Source organism: Euwallacea similis, chromosome 2, assembly GCF_039881205.1.
Source record: "Euwallacea similis isolate ESF13 chromosome 2, ESF131.1, whole genome shotgun sequence".
Taxonomy (NCBI): domain Eukaryota; kingdom Metazoa; phylum Arthropoda; class Insecta; order Coleoptera; family Curculionidae; genus Euwallacea; species Euwallacea similis.
The window spans coordinates 6,443,041-6,464,771 of record NC_089610.1 but is presented as its reverse complement, the minus strand read 5'-3'; the positions used below and the strand labels follow the sequence as shown (position 1 = coordinate 6,464,771).

Below are 21,731 nucleotides of genomic sequence, written 5' to 3'. Positions count from 1 at the left end.
CGGGAGGTAGTAGTACGGTTCGTTTCACTCCGTTCGTGCAATCGCGGCAGGCCGAGTTGTAACCTGCAACTGTCAAGTTGGTCGAGGAGGTCTTTGTGTGATGTGTGTGCTTTGAACGAAAAAAGATAAATTAAAAAGTAAGATAAATACGCTAAAAATAGTCCCAACTGCTTCGGCCCTTACAAAGGCCTCTGATTAATTGAGCTGTTTATAACAGTTTGAATTCCAATCGGATCTTACCAGGTCGAGTGTACGTTTCTTGTGTGATTTTTTTTGTGACTGGTTCTTTGATTTGTTTGATGCCAAACGTAAGTTCAGTTTTATAATTCAATTCACCATTTAAGTAAAGCTCGCAATGCTTTTTACCACCTCTGCACTGAACACCATAAACAGAACAAAGAAAGAAGCTTATTGTTATTATTTCACTGCTCTGTACTCTGCAAGAGTCAATGAAAGTGCCCTTCTTTGTGCAGCAAAAAACCAGAAGGTCATTCAACATTAGGCTTTAATTATTTCTAATTGACCTATTTTTGTAGGTCAGTTATTATTTGGATATGACTTCATTTAATTGCTCAGATAACTGTATGCATTGGCCAAAGTTGAATGACACAGTTTTAACTAGACTGGTCCAAAGCCTTACCCCCTGTTTATTCTGTTTGTTTCTATTCTTACCTCAACTTGCACCCCACCTCTGCTGAAGTCTTATCCAATGTTATTTTTATTAAAAAAAATAAATCACATCATCCAAGGATCCTAGGAGCAGAGCTATTATTAAATCTAAACATTATAAATAAAAATTAAAATAATAATACAGTAAGCCCTTTTAAGCTTGATTGATATAACATAACTTAAGCCTTACATGAAAAACTTTAAGCCTGCAGAATACATAGGCCAATTTATAGATGCACATGCTTAGCATAGCATGGTCCAAAGCATGGCCAAGTCATTGTCTCTAGGGTTATGCTGTATGGTGCACCTCATGTCAAGTTTTACCTGTCTGTGATAAGTAACTTTCTTTGCTTGTTATGCAATATACTATTCCCTCAACACTAGTATTAAAACTAACGTATACTTGTTTTTAACATAGTGCATAACATGCTTTTAACATAAATTTAAAGCTTGCCCAATAGGCACCTGACAATTTGTATACCCTGTATATTCAAATATGTTTTGGTTTTGAGCTTAGAGTAGGTTACAAGATGGCCTAGTATTTTTGAAAACAATCGACTTCATACATAAAAACGTCCCTGTATATTTACAAATATTATGCTTTATTAAGCCAATGAACAGATTTTTCCACTTCCTCATACAATACTCAAGTTAATATGATCAACATGATTAAACTTAGGTGAATCAGTGCCCAAAAAGAACACCAAATAAACAATTTACTCAATGCTTCTAAGAAGTTCATCAATCTAAGACTTTTTACATATAATCGTAAATGTCTATATCTGGGTTTCAGCATCAATCATACAATCTGAGAAAATGAGCCACAATTTTCACAAACACACCTACATCCCAAATACTCGTAGACCGTATCATTCAAGGTTTCAATAGTTTGTGGCAGTTATTTAGAAAAACTACTAAAACTTTATGAACCATTAATTCCAGTAGTGATTGTTCTTGTTTTGGTTCTTGTTGAAATGTTCACACAGTATATCCAATGTGGCTCTAAATTGTCCCCCTCTATTGGCTTTTTAACAAATTATTATTTTCTAAAAATTCAAAAGCAGCATCAAATGGGACAAAAAATACTAAATCTTGATTTTTGTTTATTTATTTAAATGCTGTTTACATCACTAGAAGGGCAAAAAGGCCAATTTTTTTAAATTGAAACGTAGGTCAGGTAACATCTCAAACTAAAGATGTTGTTTTTGGTTTGAAACTATATTTAATGATGTACTGCGATTTAAAATCGATCGATTAATTTTTAGGAATTGTTTATGTACTATGAAACTGAATTTGTATTGCATTTTTTACATTTATTTTTCTTTATTTATGGCTCTCTTATAATTTTGAAAAGGTATTGTATTTTGCTATAGGTTTTCAGATCGTAATGTTTACATTTTTTTAAATATCATTTAAAGCAGCTAGAGGCTAATTACTTATTTAACTTCTGATATTCTAAACTTACCCACTTTTCGACAGTTGCGCAGAAATCTCCAATTGAGGACCGGATTTTAATTTTATGATTGGTTATTAGTGTATGAGGTGCATTTAACGTTGAACATTTCAAAAATATATTTCATACCAAATAATAAAGCAATACGCGACCTTAAAAGATATGCACGAGCCATTAGTGTGGTCTAAGTGGTCCACTTTCTATACCTTCAGACAAACTTCCACTTGCACTGAAAATGATCTTTTAACCGATGCCCACTCATTTCTTAACTGTGTTTATGTGACTTTCCGAATTGAAGTAAATTAACATCCAGAACTTAGATATTTCATTTTTATTCTATTTAATATTTACCCTTTGCCCTATCCCCGAGTAGAAACTTTTAAGCCAAGTATGTTGTAGGTAGGTACTTACATCCCTAGACGACATAATGACCATATACCCTAATATTCCATGTTTTCTAATATCTAATAAGAAACAACTAATAATAACACCTGGTTAAAGAGCCACTCTTTACGATAAATTAACTCAATCGGAAGGGCTGCACATGCAGGTTTATGCAAGTTGATGACAGGTTGAATGCCCTTTGTGACTTATGATGTGTGCACTGTAATACAAACCATGTGTAGTATAAGTGCAAAACTTAACAATTTCAATAGAGTGCGTGATAGCATTGCATTATGGCGTTCCCGTTTTTATACGGGAATGGAATAGAAAATTGTCGCGTTTAATTACGTTTCATTGACCTCATAGAACTCCAGACTTGTATTATTACATATACGGAGGGTTATTAATTGTTTAATGCCGGAAACTTCTATAGTGAGCTGTTTGGTTAGTTACGTCCTAGGTCAAATGAGTCTGGGTTTGGAGGTTGTGGGTGTGGCAGCTTGTCCAGACTGTCGTTGACGTCTGAAATAAATTCAGAATAATGTCATTTTGAAAATTTGATATTTCCAGTTTTAACTCGTCATTCGTAGTCTTTGGGGTCCTTTGAAGGGGTTGCTTAAAAGTGGTTAGGGCAAAAGTAGACTCAATAATCAAGAGAAACCAAAGATCATAGTGAAAAGTACTTCGGAAGATATTAGCAGTGAGAAAAATACCTGAACCAAAGACTTATACAGTTAAGTAAATTTGGAATCATTTAAAAGTAAGTGGATTATAATAATAATCTCCGTTTTGCAAGTACTTAAAATCACATAAAGAGTTTTTTTCCATTGGCGACTTTAGAAGACACCATCATTACGCGTGCTGACTTGCTCCTCATATAGCCACCAACACAAAATAATTCGGCCTTCAGTGTAACGAAACTCAACTCCTTCATGGCAAAAGTTCCCACTAAGATACTGTCTGTGAGCACCGACAAGAACTAGATCAGTTCTATTTTTTAATAGCCCATAAACTCCAGCAAGCCACCTGTCGTCGTTTATTGGTCAATGCACTCGTAGTTCCGCAATTCTAAGGTTAAATGTGCTAGTACCTCATCACCGGTAACGGTGGTTAGTACCAGGAAAAAGTCCCCAGGAGCATTCGAAACGTACTACGAACCGATTACGTTGTTCTGTCATTAGATCCTCTTAGTGTCGTCCCAGATGTATGAAGCGTTGTTAGGCGTCACGCTCATGCAATCGTTACAGGAAAAATGGATGATTTTTTACTGTAAAAAACACAAATCAGAAAATAAAGTAGACAGATATTTTCATTACACACTGGTCAAGTAGTTGTGTGTGCAATACCGTCCTGGAGGGGGGGAACTTTTGGTGGTGGGGGTGAAAATTCAAAATTTCGCCCAATTCGCCAGAGTTGCTGAAGCCGGTCCTGTGTGTTTGTTTGGGTAGATCTCAATATTTCTTTGCGAGGAAAACAAATTGCGCAAAAACTACAGGCGAGAGGGAGAACAACGAATCTTGCGTGCGATTTGATCCAGCTGCATTATGAAGATTGAGTTCATAATTCAACGAAAATACCTATCTGTAAATGGATGTTGCGTGGATGTCGACTTGGTAAACTGGCAAGTTTAATAGTGAAATCGTAATATTTAATCGCATTCTTAGCGGTTAAATGTTTAAATAATAACTATTTAAACGAGATATGTGTTTTAAATAATTTCACTATATTATTAAGCGATATAAAAATGTTATCTTTAATTGCAAAACAACTTATCTTTGAGCACTTTGTATGATAATTCATTAATAATTTACCGATTCTGATACACAAGAATCTTCTTGATAATTTTCAAACAATCAATTATAGTCAGCAATAATTGCGCCTTTATTCCTGTCCATGTTTATAGAAGCTTTTTACAGTGGTGAGGTGGAAACTGGGTTGTTAACGGTTCTCACGTAATGCGAATAGTTAGCGAATAGTCTCAATAGGTTCTTTCACCTATCGGTCTAAAGAAAGTTTTTTCAACTTCAACACCCTGTACTTCGGAAGTGAAGAGCCTCCGGCTATATGTTTATAGGATTTTTTTCTATTTTTGCCTTACGGAATATCTCCTTAAATTTACACTGCATGTTTTGGAAACACCCTGTAGAAGATGCGCAAATTTCTCAGGATTTTATCGATTAGAGGTCTTAACTAATAAAGTATAAAGCTTTTTCATACATCATTTTCCTTTAATCCAGCCCTTATCTATTTCGATTTAGGCCAATCACTTAAAGTATGCGTCAAGTGAGTACGAAATTGCTTTTTAGCGTGAATAAAAATGGATTCACGTACTCCAAAAGGTTAAAACATATTACTGCTGACTTTAAGGCCGAGCTGTTGAATCATGGTAAATTTTGAGGCGGTCGCAATAACGACAATATTACATAAATAAATTTTCCATATATTTTCGCAATATACGAGGGTCGGATTTAGATGATCCGAGCTTAAGCCATGGTCCAAGAATTGGGCCTTACCCAAACATCACAACATTGATGATGCAGGGGATTTATACCGATGACTGTCTAAAATAATGACATACTTATTATTATGTTTCATATTATGTTTATGGAGGGAATAGTAACTGAATATGTATCTTTAGTTCTCAACCATACGCACATTAACCGCAAATGAACACGTCCTTGGAACTAAATCTATTACAATCATCGTTCGTTAAGCGTGAATAAATAGATATAAGAGAGAAAGGAGAATTTGGCGAATATGAAATTAGTTTTGGTTTCCGCTTAAGATTTAAAACTTCGTTTTTCTCATCCGACTAACTTGGATTTTACGTCAATTAACTTATTACATATTGATTTTTTTAACATTTGCTTACGTTCACTTCCTCGGTTTCTGTCGTTGTAGGTCTTTTGATATCGAATCACTCAAGTAGTGACACGGAAGAGTATATATTTGAATAAAAATAATTGGCACTAGCGATAGAAAATCGCTTAAAATTTAAAGTGTATTATAACTTTTATGGCATAATATCACTTGGTGTGCCTGCAGCTATGTGGCTCTCAAAATGCACGATAGCCTACTACATAATTGTCATATAGAAAGATTAGGTGAATAGCAACTAATCGAAAAAAGCAATTTTCGCATCTTTCTTTCGATTACTGGGAATCTTCATTAGTACTTATGTCTTTCTGTGGGCTGTAAATGCCAACGAAATAATCGATATTTTTCTATTTCTTGCGTCTTTACATCTTACGACTTATGTTAACGAAGCTATAAATCCAGCAGTTGTTGAACGTTTTACATCTTCCAAAAAACTATTAGCTCTACGAGTAGTTTTACTTGTTTTTTCCTTTCCGACCCCTTTGCACACCTTTCCACTTTCATCGTTTTCCTATACTTTTAGTACAGTGACCATACAAGAACATGTTTCTTCTTCTTTCACCTTACTATTAACCATTTTTGTTTTTGTTTCAGATTGAACTGCAATGCGAATTCTCCCAATTATGACTGCCAATCAAACTTAAGTACCTTCTACATTGCCATTAATATAATTAGTAAAATACTTAATTAATTCGGGAATTAATCTAATCTTATCATTTTATTATATCCAACTTTCCAAGTATCAGGTTCTTACAATGAGTAACTGCATTGTGATAGAAACCATTAGTTGTTATTAGAATTTATGAGGCTGTCATCCGCAGAACATAATAACTATTGAGAAAAATGAAGAAAAATAGAGAAAAAAAGAAGAGACACGCAGTGAACGCTGCCAGCGCTTTTCTGTCGTTCGCCCTTGTGGTTTTGGCAGTACATCTCTCTGATGGAGGAGGTAAGCTTAAATTTATTAAAAACGGCTTTCTAAACGCAATTATTTGATAGGATTTGTCACGCAATACTTATAAATATTTTTGTCACAGTCTTCAGCTTTAATAAATTAGCGCTGAAGCATAACGAATCTTAGAACTGTATCAGTTTTTGTGTACTTTGTTATACACATGAGTCATCATATGAAAACCATATAGCGTGTTGTTTATTATTTCTCGAAGCTGCGAGTAAAACTTAGAAATAGCTTTAGCTTGATCAAGGTGGAAGGTGAATAGCATGAGTTTCGTGAGGTTAACGCAGCAGAGCAAATCATGTGCGAAGCGTTCCGGTTTTTTGAGCGACATTACAAGGCTTTTGTTAGTTATAGGAACGTGTTTCTTAAAAACTTATAAATACAAAATATAATTATTAGAATGATGCTTGTGGATGATTTAGGCGTCGCGTTCGGACACTCCATGCAGCCGACATTGGACATTATGATTGCACCATTTGGGAAGCCGAAGCTGTTCCGCGAGTGCAATATAATTTCTTTTTGAGCGGTCTGGGTTCAGATTTTGAAGCACGAAGTTCAGCATGAAGTTATTTCCATGCGATTTTTTTAAACTAAAAAAGTGCATTAAGTGGAACACTATGGAAGTTTTAACAATAGCACAATGCGTGTGGGCAACTCTTTAGCCAGAGAAGTTCATTGCGCTCTGTTCACCATTCACTGTTTTTTTTGTAACACACGTTCGTGTTAGTGTTCATTATCACAGCTCCTATCTCCTTAGGTCGTATTTACTTCCGCAGGGGGTCGTGCGAAAAGAAATATTCCTTTCCTATTGCGTTCCGCGCTGCAAAACGTTCGAAATGGAAATAATGCGTGCTTCTAACCAGATCTGACTTATTTCCAGGTCAATTCGCAGTAAAAATCAACGATATCGCTCGGAATTTCCACGCTGCAGTAATCCAACTTGATGTCAACGTCACGTATAGCGACTATGTGGATAATACGACTTACTTCAGTAACACCAAATTCAATACCGCAGGAATGGCTGGGCTCTACAATCTGACGAAATTGTTCGTAAACGTCATTACTCCAAGGGACATTTTCATGGAAGGTAAGTGCTGATTTCAGGATTTGATTTAATAGGAGACATTAGGAGGGAGAATTTGAGGGTTGAATTGTTTCAATTGTCCTCAATGGATCCTCAATGGATTGTGAACAACTGGATAAAGTAAATTGTAATGGAACTCGGAAACATTTTGGCAAATTTTTTATTCCACTCGTTATGATACACACAACCCTTAATCGTTTACAAAACTAAAGATCTCGGAATTAAACTGATATTTCAATAGAGAGAGCCAAGAGTAAATGAGGGAGGTGACAAAATTCCGGGAGCGCCGAGTTATATTATTATAATGGTCCTTTTACAAGCTTCGGGGTATCTTGAGTACCAAATCTGGGAGTCAGTACACATAGGCGTACTCCGGTTTTAGGCAATTAACAAGACAATCCACAGATGGTAACTTTCTAAATTCTTAATCCGTAACGTCAAGAGAATGGTAAAAAATGATGATTTGCGGGAGTGTTGCAGCGGTAGTGAGATTTTGTCAAAATGTGGATATTTTAGACTTTTGTCTTGGCAAGGAAAAGGAGGGAGAGTTTTTTATGAAGGGTAACCCTTATTGGAAGATAATGGGTCCCCAACCTATGGCTATCCCGGGCATATCACTAAAGTAGTGAAATGCGTAGGCGTAGCTTAAGGGTACATTACAACATCAATCCTTAATTGAAACGTGTTATTCTCCAACACGATAATGATATACCGCAGTATGCAAACGAACCCTGGAAAAAATTCATCAATTGGGTTAGGGGACGCTTCTTTCTCAACCATCGAATTTCCATTTATTCCGATAACTACAACATTTTCTAATGCCCTCCCTACATATTTCTCTCAATTGGCGTCTGGTCAGTTGGTGGTCGACTGGTGCTTTATTAAGACTCCTTTTTTCCTCGAAATAGAAGTTATGACACGTGCGTGATACATTTTGTCACAAATTTTAAAACAATCTCGCCTGAAATTAAAGTCAACATTTGTGCTGCATCCTGCTTTATTACGGCACCCTCCGACTAAGCAGTTTTATGGAGATGAAACATTTCGATCTTTAAAAAGTTACGCGAACGACGTTCATTTTTGCAATGCGCGATGTAATACAACGTTACAAAAGAAAACATTGACATTAACCGAATAGCAATAAAATGGAGTAATACATCAACGCAGTTGGAGCGTTTATTTCTGAAAAAAAGGCGGAAATGTCAACACCATTGTTCGTATCGAGGCCGACAAAGGTCGACACGGCAGAGTTAGCACCATTCTACATGTTTGGTCTGCACCGTGTTGTATCTCTTCTCTTTAGTCGTCACAACAAATTGTTCTATCTTGATCCCGTTGTAAAAACGGCAACATTTGCTGCTGCCAACGCATCACCCTAAACTTACCGGCTAAAAAATAAGATATCTTTATTAGCTTCATTGTTATGAAATTTAATCCAAATCAGTGGCATGAAAAATGTTATAATAGATAATCGCATTTTTGCCATAACCGAGTTATTGCACCACTGACCCACATTATTGACATTAAAACAATTTCTTTGCAACGTTGCATGATGCATGTTAGCAAATGGTGATAATAAGCGTTTGTAATTGTGTAAATTCGAGTGAAGCTTGGAATCTGTGAATAACTACTCGACACATTGTCTTATGGTACTTGACCTGCACAATAATAGTTAACTCTCTTGACTGCGTGACAAAGTGGTGTTTAAATTATTTGGGTTTTGCTTTGCCTGAATTCCTGCGATATTTCATGGTGGTCTTCCAGTTTATGACAACGCTATATCCACTATCCCAGGATTGCTCAAACTTGTAGCCCCCTCTGTCCTTATTAACTTTCCCAGAGGAGTGCGCGAACCCCTTAAAAACTGCTTATAGAAAAAAGTAAATTTGAGTTAAGAACCAATCCAGCCGACCTCGTATCTTTCGTGAGATTCCCATGGCAGGACACCAAAGATGAAGACCCTGTATATAGGAGAGAATTCAAAAAATTGGGTTACATTGAACAAGCACTTAAAGCAAATAGCGAATAATCCGCTTTTCTAGTCAAAGGAACACACTTCCTACTTCTTTGATTCGTAATTGGTCTGGCGACCTGCCAACTTAACTGTTTATTTTGGCATTGTTGTTTACGTAATATGAAGAGAGATAGGTCGTTACCGTATTGCAGCTGTGAGTTGTAACCGTTGTAACCTACTTCAGATCTAGTGAAATATCGATTTTTGTTAGTATGGCTATTGGGTTGCCTCAAAGCTCCACTTGTGTTATGGGTCATCATGCTTTTTTTCAGTGTCTCATGATTTCAACGAGTTTATTGGAGGTTCTCTTAGTAAAAGCAGGACGGCGGCAGAGTAACACCTCAGTGCACATTTTCCCAAATTTAAAATCATGAAATCAACGAAATCAGTGTACCTTATAAATTTAGATTCAAATATGCTCGGCAATTAAAGAATTATGAGAAATATAAAAATTGATTATATGAGGTCATACGGATATTTATTCCGTATAACCATAATTTTTTAGAGGGCCTTGAACTCTAGATATAATCTTTGCTTCAATTTAAAATCAGATATATGAGAAGCTGAAGTTATTACTTTTGCTTTATACATGAACATAATGGAAAATCTAAGACTTCGCTTGGAAGAGTGCCAATGGTGGAACGGTTGATTTAAATGGTATCAATTTCCATACATGAATTTCCAATTAACATAGTTTAAGGGGAAGATAAAGTTAATTGAGGAAACCCATGATGCCGGGCAAAGTTAAGCAGAATAGTGTCAAAGTATCTGGGGCACCTGGTACTTTTATTAATCTCGACATAATGCGAGATACTCGATGAGTTTGTCAAGTAGTCAGTGTATTTTAGGTACACTTCAAATTCGCGGGAGCCTTCTAAATTTAAGATCTTCGAAACCATACGAGATATGGAATATTATGTCCAACTTAATGCTGATTTAGAATTCGTTTTAAGATAACAAGAATTCCGAACGCTTTCGGATATATGGAAAAATCTGTAAACATACTGTGTCTATGAGGGAAACAACCTTTTCTTCTGTAACATTTTCACCTTGTATGTTCGGAAAAATTTTTCAACGTTCTCAGATTCCCCATAAAAAGGTGCCTTGACAACGTCCTGGTCTCGTTTTTGCATAGTGGAGTACTTCTGGTACTGTGAGCCGTCTAGTACAAAAACCGATGCACGTCGTAGACCACGTAATTTGAATGCCAACCCTCACGTTCGAAATACGAAACATTTTCAACGAGAAATCTGTCTCTAGGTAAACAATAATTATGTGGATCAACTGCAACTAGTAGTTGGACCTGAGGGTACCCTACCCGTTAATGTTTAGTAAAATATTTAAACTTAACATGAATGTAAATAATGGAAATGTTAGCAATTATGTTGGCAACAGGGCGCGTTGTCGCCAAATTTGTCGTACGATCGTTCGTTTTGACATTATGTCTTCCCCATAGTGTCACGTCTATTTTCGTTTTTGTTTTTTATATATTAAAGCAGTTAAATAGCCGGTGTAAGGAGCTTGTTACTTCCCTAATACAGAATTTAGAACGAAAAAGGAACAACAACGGCTTTTTGTTGCCATTGAATGCCATCATAGATGTATATTTATTATTTTTATTAAATTTCAGATTTTATGTTTATATATTGTACAAGAAATACTGAATTAATCGTGCAACTGGCAACACCGCTGAATTGCAGCGTTATGACGTGTATCAGTTTTAGTACTGAATAACTTATATTTACAAATAAAGTCGAGATTCGACCCATCCGGGTTTTCGCGGATGTTTCCAGAAAACTTCGAATTTTTTTCACTCCCCTGAAGTTCCCGTAAATTTGTAGCACCCTGTAGAGTCAAATTCATAAACAAAATAGATTAGATGAAGCATTTAGTCAAAGATTAATTTTTTGTTACTTATCATCTTAAGCTTAATAAAAATAATTAATTTCTGTCAGAATCGGAGCTCCTTAAGGTATTTCATCGTCTCGATTGTCGCCAGGATTTTATAGTACCTGTAAAATTCATGTTAAGAAGATGGTTGCCATTGTATTTCCGATTCCTAGAAATGTTTTTGGTCTTAAACTACGAGAGTTAGTTCGATTGATCGTCAGACTGTATAAACATAATTATTAATAATTATAAGTAGGTTATTATATATTCCATTTGTTTACAGCTTCAACTAACCTAATTAAACTTCAAGAAAACTAAATTTCATACGAACACCCTGTAAAATCTATACCTTTTTACCTTTCTTCTGGAATTGAAATCTGAGATAAAAAGGTATTGACAACAATTATATACATTAAAACGTATATCTTTTTTTTTCAGGTTTGATCTCACTTAATGACAACGATATTGAAATTAACCTACCAAAAAGCTCCAGCATCGCCAAGTACTATGCAAGCTTAGTGGCGATCGTGGTATTTTTGGCTCTATGTATTTTACTATTCCCAGTATGTGGTTTGTGCTTCTGTTGTTGTCGATGCTGCGGCAATTGCGGTGCTAAGCCTCAAGCATCGGACAAAAGTAAGGATACCACTAAAAAGGTCGTTGCGAGTACCTTGTTAATTTTGTGTGGGACAGGATTACTGTAAGTGATATTTTCTTTGTCTTTCTCTACAAGAAAAGTTATTGAGGGTTTTTATACAGCTTTTGTATAGTTTGCGCATTTACAAGTAACCAGCAGCTGCAACACGGGTTGGAAAAGTTTCCAGAAAACTTGAACAATTCAATTTTAGATGTGACTACTTATATGAATTCAACCAATGGGCAAATAAATCACTTGTTGTATACTAATTATAATGAATTCGCCGATGTATTATATGATCTTATGGACAGTAAGTTTAGTTTGATTGCCAGTTTTTTTCCTTCTAAGGATTTAATGTTTATTTTCACTGCTAAGACGTGTCCAACATTACAATGGAATATTTGAAGGACTACACCAATGCCTCGGCTGTATCCACCATTTACCAGTTTGTTGAAAATTTGAATACAATCAATAACACTTTGCTTAACATGAAGGATGAAACTAATAAGTTAAGAGTATATGCTTCTCAATTAAATGACGGTGAGTTATTAAGTTCTATATCAGGTTGGTATCGAAAAGTACAATGGTCGATTTAGTAGTAGTTAAATACGAAATATACAGGGAGGTGATTATTATATCTTTGTTTTGCTCTGACTACTGCTTAAAGAAATTTTCTAACTCTTGTATATCGTTTTAGCTCTTCGCAAAGTTAAATGGGATCTCACCACTACTTTAAATAAGTGTTCCCTTTCAACATGTACAGACCTGTCGGCAAAAATCGCTCAACTTCAAACAAACATACATTTCAATAAGGTAAAGTATTAGTGAATAGTTTGTCTTTAACTGCAAAACAATAATTGCAATTTACATAACGTTTTTTTTTTGGCCTTTCCCAACCAATGATTTTTTTCAATGATTTTTGCTCCGATACAATTTATCGCCTGATGTGTTTCATATAATTCTTTTCCTTCTAACATCTGCTAAAGGGGTATTATTTCATACTGTCTGAGTAGATGTGCGTTGACCATATTTTCAAGAAGCATTGTTTTGGCGTCTTATTATTCTGTGGATTGTAACATACAAGTAGGTACTTAGAACACACATTTTTTGTAAATTAGGGCCAGTAAGAAATAAAATCATGCGCAAGAAATGTCCAAACTTGCATAAGATAACAAAATTAAAACACAAGCGCTCGTAGGAAAAATATTGTACATTACGTGTGGGAAAGTGTCCCATCGCACTGGTTTAATTTCTGGATATTACAATATCCAGAAATTGAACTAAATAGTAATGAAAATAAGACACGATGATTTATTTATAATGTATTTTATTTACATGCAGTACCTTGACAGGTATTTTCCCAAGGTAAGAATTTTAGCGTTCATGCATAATAGAAGAGTAAGAAAGCATGTTTTTTTGTATTCAATTTCAAACGTTTTGGGAATGTAAATAGTATACTAGAGATGTAGCCACCATGATGTAGCCAGTATGTTTCTATTTTAAACTTCACTTTTAACGTCAATAACAATTTTAACATGTAAAATACCTATCCAATGCAGGACCTTAAAAGATTTTTCTGACATCTGGTTAGCCCTCGTAGATATCTTATTGTTTTGCGTGATTTGCTGAAGAGAGATAACTTTTCATTAAACTAGCACTCCTAGAATATCTACTCCAGCATATAACTTTCACCAATTTACATTTTCCGACTCCAGGTCCCCAATCTGTCCTCTACAATTGAATCTTTGGATACACTTGATGTATCTCAATTGACCAAAGGTATTGAATCAGGCATGAAAAAATTAGATGACATTCAAAACCAAATAAGTCTTGCTGTAGAAACGGGTCTGTCGACAGCGAAAGAACAGCTCAATAATGCAGGTGCCATTCCTTGAATGCTGCCTGAATATTTGTATCTTAATAATAAATTTTTTTGCAGGAGATACAATTAAAATCAATCTTGACAGTGTCACCAATACCGTTGAACAGGTCAAAAGCGAAATACTGTCGAGTACCTCTCCAGCTGTTGACAACAGCCGAACATATATTAATACTTATGGAAAATATTCGTATTATGTAGGAATCACCATTAGTTGTGCGCTGTTACTTGTCGCAGTTTGCATATTATTGGGTCTTATTTGCGGAGTTTGCGGGAAGAGACCGGATGGATATAGCGATAATTGTTGCAATAAGGGGGCAGGCAGTAATTTCCTTTTGTGGTAAGTTATTTGCGTCAAATTTTGGGATTTCGCAATGCTTGAAAAACCCCATATATCAGTTAGTTCTCCAAGAATAGGTCCACTAGAATCGTAATAGCAATCAAATAGTCGTATTTGGTCAATTTGTGGTCTAAATTAATTGTTCTTAGTTAAATTTAAAAAATAAGTAATAACTGATGGGAACCAACTTTCTATTTATAAATTTGTATATTTTTAGTGCTGTGTTCATAATGTTCCTTCTCGGATTTATCATATCCATTATAACCCTTGGTACCCTTCTCTTGGGCGTCATATCGGAAAAAGCTATATGTGACCCCTTTAGAGACCCAGACCCGGCAAAGTATACAATAATAAAACTCTTGAATGACTATAATTTCAACCTGGATGTGGACATAATGCCTAGCATCTTGCTATACAGGTGCCACCAAAATATGAGCATCTACAATACGTTTAACTTGAACACCAAGTTCGACTTGAACAAAATTAGGTCTCAATATAATATCTCCGATGCTTTGAGTTCGCTCAATATGGACAGTGTCTTCATTGATCCCAATCTGATTCTTATCGATCCTGACGTTTTCGAGAGACTAAATAAATTTAAACCTGAAATAAACGTAGATGTTTTTATGGATGAGGTAAGTTTCACCAAAACTGGCACCCCTCAATAACCGAAGTTTCCTTTCGTTCTTCAACCCAGCTGAGTCGGGACTTGACTAACTACAATTTGAATCAATTGGCGTCAACATTAGAGAGTATAATTTCATCTCTTGAACCTGGTACGGAAAATTTAAAAAGTGACCTTCAATTGAGCTTACTACATTTGAGAACTTATGAAGACAAGCTCATAGACCCGATGAAGAATTTGTCTGCGAAATTAATAGTAAGTAAAGAATTACCAATAGAAAAAAATTATCAAATATTGAAAGAAATATCTTAATTGTAACATATTTTGTTCAAATTCATTTCTTTTAGCTATACCCTCATATTTATCATATTTTCATCTCAATTATATGTAGATACTCATATATGAATTATATTATACAGGATGTTCCTTAAGGACATACTAATACTTTAGAGTGTGAAGAGACCAATGAACTCATTCTGAAATATTAATAATTCACAAGGAACATCTTATGTAATTTTTATTTTTCGTTGACTTGAATGAAGAAAGTAAAAATATTATTTGAATTAATTTTAGGAAAATGCCAAAAATATTAATGAACAAATAAAGATGGGATATGACAGTTTCTCAGATGCCATACAGAATTTAACGAAAGAAGTTGATGATGCACAAAAAGCTTTACCCGAAGTAGGAGTTAAGTTTCTTAATGAAGTATGTGAATCTTGACAAATTTTGATACAAGCCTTTTGCAAGAACCATTTTTTACACAGTTGATTGCCTGACTTCTCTCTAGCTAGCTCTAGTCTTATGACCTAATATAATATTATATGAAAAACTTCTTTCCAGAATAGACGCAGAAAAACTGATGTAGGCGTTATAAGCCTCAATTTTCCACATTTTCATTAATGTCGTACTTTATTTATAGCCATTATCATATGTGCAATACATGTAATAAAATTTTATATTTTATACGAAAATTTTGTCTGCAGATACCAATACTTTTAGAGATTTTTTCGCTATTATTGATTGCTATTACATCCGTCTAACTCAGTTGATTTGCGTCATTATGTCAGCAAGCAGTATTTACATGTCTTATGCCCCTCTGATTCTTATGCCCATCTTTCTTGTAAACCGGTACAAATGATCGTGTAAGGAGGCTTACCAATACTTACTTTTGTTCAGACTGCTCAGCACTTCATAGACACCATCTTGGACTTAATCGGCGATTTCATCAACCGAGTGACGGTTCACATTGAAAAAAAAATTGGCCAGTGCGGACCGCTTAGTTTAGTTATCAACGGGACTCTAACCTCTACTTGCGATAAAGTGTTGCTTCCATGGGTAAGTTTAACATGTGCGATCCATCCACACATAGCATATTTTTTTATTAGTTGCATAGCAGTAGAAAATGTGGCATTGAACTTTTTTGCATGTACAAATCGTGATATATTCCATGAACTATCGCTTTGCAATTAAATTTAAAAAATAACTAACATATATACTTACTAAAGGTAAACACGCTTGTTTTCCATTTAGAACGGTTTTTGGTTCAGCTTGTTCTGGACTATCGTCTTGTACGTGCTTACGATAATAATAGCTGTGAAGCTGGCCAACCTGTACCAGAAGCACAAGCCGTATGACCACTACGTTGAGGCGTAAGTTTGTCTTAAATCGTTTGATATTGAATTAATCTTAGAATGAAGTGCATATAGCGTCTAGTAGCTTGGTCATTGTCCTAACTTATCCTAAAGAAAAGTTCGCATGAAAGGACTGATCTCCTCCCTGATCATAAAGTCGCTATAATCTATACAAAACGGTTGGAATCACATTTATGAACTTTTCTTTTTAGTCGTGCATTAAAAGAAAAAATTTGATCTACAGGGTGATCCAAATATCAATAGTACTGCAACACTTTGTTGTATCATTGCTAGATTTCTCGATTTTATTTGGCATAATTATTTGATTTTATTTGTATAGTAATGCAGTGCTTCTTCTTAGCTTAATAATATAAAACAAAGAGCCAAGACAGTCTTGAAACGCTGAAATTAACATTTACGTAAGCTCTGTAACCATATTTTTGCTACAAGTTTTTCCATCATTATGGATTATCTAAAATGATTAGTTCATTATAAAGGAGAAGCGAATAACATGGAATAACTTTGAATGATGTTTTAATTTCTCTCCTACGTTTACCCCCATCAAGCTCATGCATATAACAATCGAGCTCTTTTACTGATATCTTAAGGCCCAGTTATACATTTGTAGTTCAAACATCAGATTACTTGAATCAGAACTGATATAAGACAAATCTATAAGAACAGTATTGGTGTCACCAAGTATCATAAATGAAATTAATTTGACAACAGTCCCATTTTTACAGGGTACTTCACGTACTAGAGGTCAGATTTTTGAAATTTTGGAATCAATATCTTTGTTACCTGCAAAGGTCTCAAAATCTCTTTAGCGAACTAAATAATATTGGACTCAATATAATTATTTGATTTTCTCTCCTCATAATATAATTTGCCTATATGTTTGTGTTTACATAGTGCTTTTCGTTGGCTTGTAACAAATGTATGTTTGTATATTATGTCAGTGTATATTGTTGTTTATATTGATTTTAAAAGCGTTGTTTTTATGTCCTTTTGCAGAGAATATTTGTATGATGCATATGCCGATCGAGGGGATAATATTCCCTTGAACAGGTGAGTCTTGCATGGGGATAGAATTTAGCTACAAAGGTTTTCGTGATAATGTCCACTATTGCCGCTTTCGTTGATATGTTGTTAATATAATTGCTTTGGCGAAACTGTTAAAATAGTGGTTGTAGTCATGTTTAGTGGTAATAGTCATAGTTTTATGGTGATAAGAATCGCTTTCTCAATAACTTTTTAAACTAATTTGTCATTGATGAATCTATTCGTATAAAATGTTTCAAACTCGTGTTCGAGCATGGGTATCTGGACAGTGAAAGATACAAACTCAGTCAAACTGGAGCACATGCAAATGTTTGTATGCTGAATTAGGATATTTTTTAAATAACATGCAATATGCATGCTAAGAAATGTTTTCTTGGACTTGCAGTTTCCAAGAAGCATTTCGTGAGAAAACTAATTTTACACGAGTTTTGCTGTGATTCATGATCTCTTGAAATCCAGAGCAATTTCAAAAGAACGTGAAATTTAATGATGTCTTACGCCACATCCTCACAAAAATTGCAATAAGTCAAATTTATACGTTACCTTTAGAATTTTTTTTATCATGTGGGCCTTAATAATTTTTACACTTCTGTACCTACATTCTGAATTGGTTTGGTATCTGTTTAACTATATGTCAGTAAAGTATTTCATTTTATTGACTATTTTCACCTTCAATCGTCTGTTTCTATCCTACAGTATCTTATGCATTGATATACACTAATGTTTCTTTAATTAGATACAGGGGTGCGGAACGAAGTTAATTCAACAGAATATTTTGTTTACAGCCGCGGAGGGAAACGAAACAAAAAGAAGGGTAAGAAAGGCAAACGGTACGATGAAAGACCGAGTTCGGGCCGCGATTTGGGAAGAAACTACCCTGCCGGATCTCATCCGCCTGATGCACGGTATGCGGATATGGCACCAAAGTAAGTCGAACTTTCTCGTAATTTGTATTCATCTTCTTTAATGTAAAATGAGTAATAAAAGTAAAAATGTTTTCAGAATGGTAGTAAATGATATCAGAGGAAAGAAACCAATTGTTCCATGAATTTTATGATGAAATAATGATAACTAGCATTTTTTATGAGCAAATGTCGAAATGTCGCCTAGTAAATCTAAAGGATTATGTATCAGTTGTATAAACACTATACCGGCACTATTAGTATCTTCTTGTATGCGTAAATAAAACCGTTTTATTAGTAATCAATTTCCAGTTGAAAAACCCTTTACTGACACTTTAGTAGCTTCAATTCAGAAGGGCAGATTCAGATTTTCAATGTTACGAAAAATGCATGATGCTTTTTTCTTAATAATTTCAGATACGGTTATCAAAACCCATACAGACAGGATTCCAATGACAATTACCTAGCTTCTACTAGATTTTAATAAATATTTTAAACAATTTATTGTATTTATATTATTGTTAGGTACTTTAAATATATAATACATATTTGTTATTTTTTCAAGAAAATCTTCATTTATTTGAAAATTTAAAGGATACTATCTACTTCTAATACTATCGCTTCAGTTATGTATGAGTTATCTGTGTTTGCTCTCGTGATCGTTTTCAACAATCTTGCTAATTCATATTGAAACATTTTATGCTTGCTAAAAGATTAAATTATTTTTCGATAAATAAATTCTATTTTCTGTCTGTCCTGAAATCATTTTGTCAATATTTTTTACCTAAATCAAAATGTGTGGGTCTAAAATAACGCCTCCTGAATGATCATAAGTATGTCAAAAAAAGGAGGTCACGACTTGATAAGTTATTTGAATAAAAACAATATATTTTTTTGCTATCCTTAACTAATTTGAGTGGCAAAACAGGATATTTTGAAAGCTTTTGTGCATTTGTTGTTTCTTGTTAAATGTTGCTTTTGTATCTTTCTCTAGGCAATGGGTAGATTTCCCAAATGGTGGACCTCCGCATTACCAAAGAGCACCGACGGAGTATGAGAGACCCCCACCCTATTATTATCCTGGCAGCGGCGGGTAAGTTTAATTATTTTTAACTACGTACGTAGATCAAATACATGTCGTTCGTACTGTTGATTTTCAATACAGAAGTATACCGATGGTGGTCAGATCTGAAGTGTTAACAAGCTTTGTGTTGTGTTAATAAATGGTTTCTATTTTCTAGGGATCACTAAGCATTAGAAGAAATCGACTGAAGTAAAGGTGCGCTGAAACCGCTTTGAAAATGTACAGACTGATATAATGAGATCGTCATATAGTTTATGTTTTCCTAAAAGCCTTCTGTTAATGTTAATGTTTAGGTTAACTATTAGAAATTTACTAAACAATTACAACTTTTTTTACTTCATAATAAGTATTAGGAGATTTTACTGTTCTGGAGATTATATTATTTAGTTTTATTTTTTGTGATACAGCTGTAAATAAACCCATTATTATTACTCATTATTGGTAAACTCAATCAAATTGAGTGGTGCTTCTGAGCCAGAAGCTGGCATGTGTAATAGGTAAATAATACGTACTAGAACAAATATTATTTAGGCATGTGTTCTTGAATAGTTAATTGGTCATTTTGAACACATTCCATTTATCCTTATTGTGCTCAATACAAACTATTTTTATATCGTAGTCGCACTCTATTTAACCATTTACTTATTGAACTTATCACTAAGTGTCTCAAATTAGCCACAACAGATGTGATTATTGTTAAACATACAAAGTGTGTGTTTATTTTTAGGTAAATTTTTGCTTTTTAGGTTCGATCCTTTTTCTAATACATAATCTGCTGGTGAGATTTTGAATAAATTTCTCACGTCGCTGTGTAATATACAGAGTGCTACAAATTCGATGCCTTAGCATTGCCATTTTATCACCTGAAGTATAGAGGCAAAGCACTTTAATGCTGAATAATATGTCGATAAAAATAAATTTAAAAATTAGATAAATGTAAAAAGCAATTTGAGTTTTCAGTTATTCAGGTCTCTAACATTGAATGTTTAGAGGTCAAAAGCGCTTCGAATATATAAGTAATCTGATCATTTAAAATTTTTTTAAAACAAATTGCATATTCGGCTCTAAAATATGCAACTTTACCTACATTGAGTCAGACCTATATCTCTTATGGCTACTCAGTGCTAATGCAGTGAATTTGTATTTGGCTGTTCTTTGTTATCAGTGACATTCCAAATACCTACTGCCATTACAATCCTGAGAAATGAGGTATCTTGAGTAATATGTGTTTCATTTTGCTACGTAAGATTTTTCTTTTCTTATACTACTTAGAGAATTTGGTGATCCCCATATTGTTGGCAAATTTTGAGCATGAAATTAAAACGCATTTAGATACACGCCACACTACTGTAATACTATATTATCTCATGTATGTAGTACTATCTTTCTCCACCATATGTTTGTGCTCAATTTTTACAAAATATACCTAATACCGGAGGCCAAACTGTTGCCATATTAAACAGCTCTTGTATTTATTGGTGTTATATAGTTAAATATAATTCTGGTGTTTATACCTATCAATAAATACTGAAAATGCCTATCCACTCTTTTTTTCTACCTTACCTAAATCAAAAAAAGTTCATGAATGTTTAATATTTCACAACGTTTGTTGTTGAATGGCAATTCCTAGCCGTCAGTCCATGAGATATCTACCAAACTTGGCTGTAATCCTAGGTAGCTCTTCCAGATCTATTTGAATTGAGCACCTATAGGTAATGAATCTGATAATATTCATTATTTTTATTGAAGATTAAGTATGCATAAACCGAGAAATTTCAGATGTAACGCAAATAAGACCGTTGCAGAAGTAGAGATTCTCTCTGCAATTAAAGTAATTTAACGCATGCCTTAAAAGCTTAAAGAACAATTCGATTATTTAAAGTCTTATAAAGAGCTAAGAGGAAATAGTATTAGGTGTACAACTTTGCTTCCGCCGTTTTTGAATAGATGTATGTAGCGGTAAGTAATGATCGAAATAAATAACCCCATGTGGGCATGCAGGAGCCTTGGGCACCTGTTAACATAACCTCATAAAAATATTAGTCTATTTGTGTCTTCATCATAAAGTTATTCGCAATTGAAAATGTCAGTGTACGAGCCAAATTCTCGTCATTTGCGGGAGGTTTTACTTTTCTGCTTCAATATGAAGAAATCTGCTGCTGAGGCTCATCGAATGCTCTCAGATACTTATGGGGAAGCCACTATTAGTGAAAGGACATGTCGTGAGTGGTTTCAGCGC

The 21,731-nt window shown here is 34.5% G+C and overlaps 1 protein-coding gene and 1 long non-coding RNA gene across 5 annotated transcripts; one reads left to right on the top strand and one right to left on the bottom strand.

Moving 5' to 3' along the window:
• Positions 1 to 16: 16 nt before the first annotated feature.
• LOC136416435 (prominin-like protein) lies at positions 17 to 21,032 on the top strand. 3 transcript variants are annotated; one of them, XM_066401603.1, is made up of 18 exons: positions 17 to 308; positions 5,978 to 6,332; positions 7,222 to 7,428; positions 11,768 to 12,029; positions 12,089 to 12,276; positions 12,342 to 12,506; positions 12,664 to 12,779; positions 13,682 to 13,847; positions 13,906 to 14,185; positions 14,403 to 14,820; positions 14,883 to 15,065; positions 15,384 to 15,518; positions 15,990 to 16,148; positions 16,344 to 16,462; positions 17,459 to 17,512; positions 18,292 to 18,432; positions 19,403 to 19,501; positions 19,650 to 21,032. In XM_066401603.1, exons 2-18 carry the CDS (start codon positions 6,227 to 6,229, stop codon positions 19,657 to 19,659), a joined length of 2,808 nt encoding a protein of 935 aa, XP_066257700.1. In that variant the 5' UTR covers positions 17 to 308; positions 5,978 to 6,226; the 3' UTR covers positions 19,660 to 21,032. The 3 variants fall into 3 exon arrangements, with proteins under 3 accessions (XP_066257700.1, XP_066257717.1, XP_066257710.1); XM_066401620.1 differs by lacking the exon at positions 17,459 to 17,512; XM_066401613.1 differs by lacking the exons at positions 19,403 to 19,501; positions 19,650 to 21,032 and adding an exon at positions 18,826 to 18,997.
• On the bottom strand, positions 1,792 to 5,541 carry LOC136419113 (uncharacterized). Of its 2 annotated transcripts, XR_010753080.1 has the most exons (4): positions 5,379 to 5,541; positions 3,827 to 4,043; positions 3,597 to 3,773; positions 1,792 to 3,028 (listed from the first exon to the last, which is right to left on the bottom strand). It is a non-coding gene; the product is annotated as an uncharacterized lncRNA (long non-coding RNA). The 2 variants fall into 2 exon arrangements; XR_010753078.1 differs by lacking the exon at positions 1,792 to 3,028 and having other exon boundaries at positions 3,043 to 3,773.
• Positions 21,033 to 21,731: the final 699 nt, after the last annotated feature.

What these genes read in the sequence shown, in the direction of transcription:
- LOC136416435 (XM_066401603.1), top strand. Translation starts at nt 6,227, where the DNA reads ATGAAGAAAAATAGAGAAAAAAAGAAGAGACACGCAGTGAACGCTGCC. An exon ending in ACATCTCTCTGATGGAGGAG is followed by an intron (nt 6,333 to 7,221) that starts GTAAGCTTAAAT and finishes ACTTATTTCCAG; the next exon opens with GTCAATTCGCAGTAAAAATC. An exon ending in TGCTTCTCAATTAAATGACG is followed by an intron (nt 12,507 to 12,663) that starts GTGAGTTATTAA and finishes ATATCGTTTTAG; the next exon opens with CTCTTCGCAAAGTTAAATGG.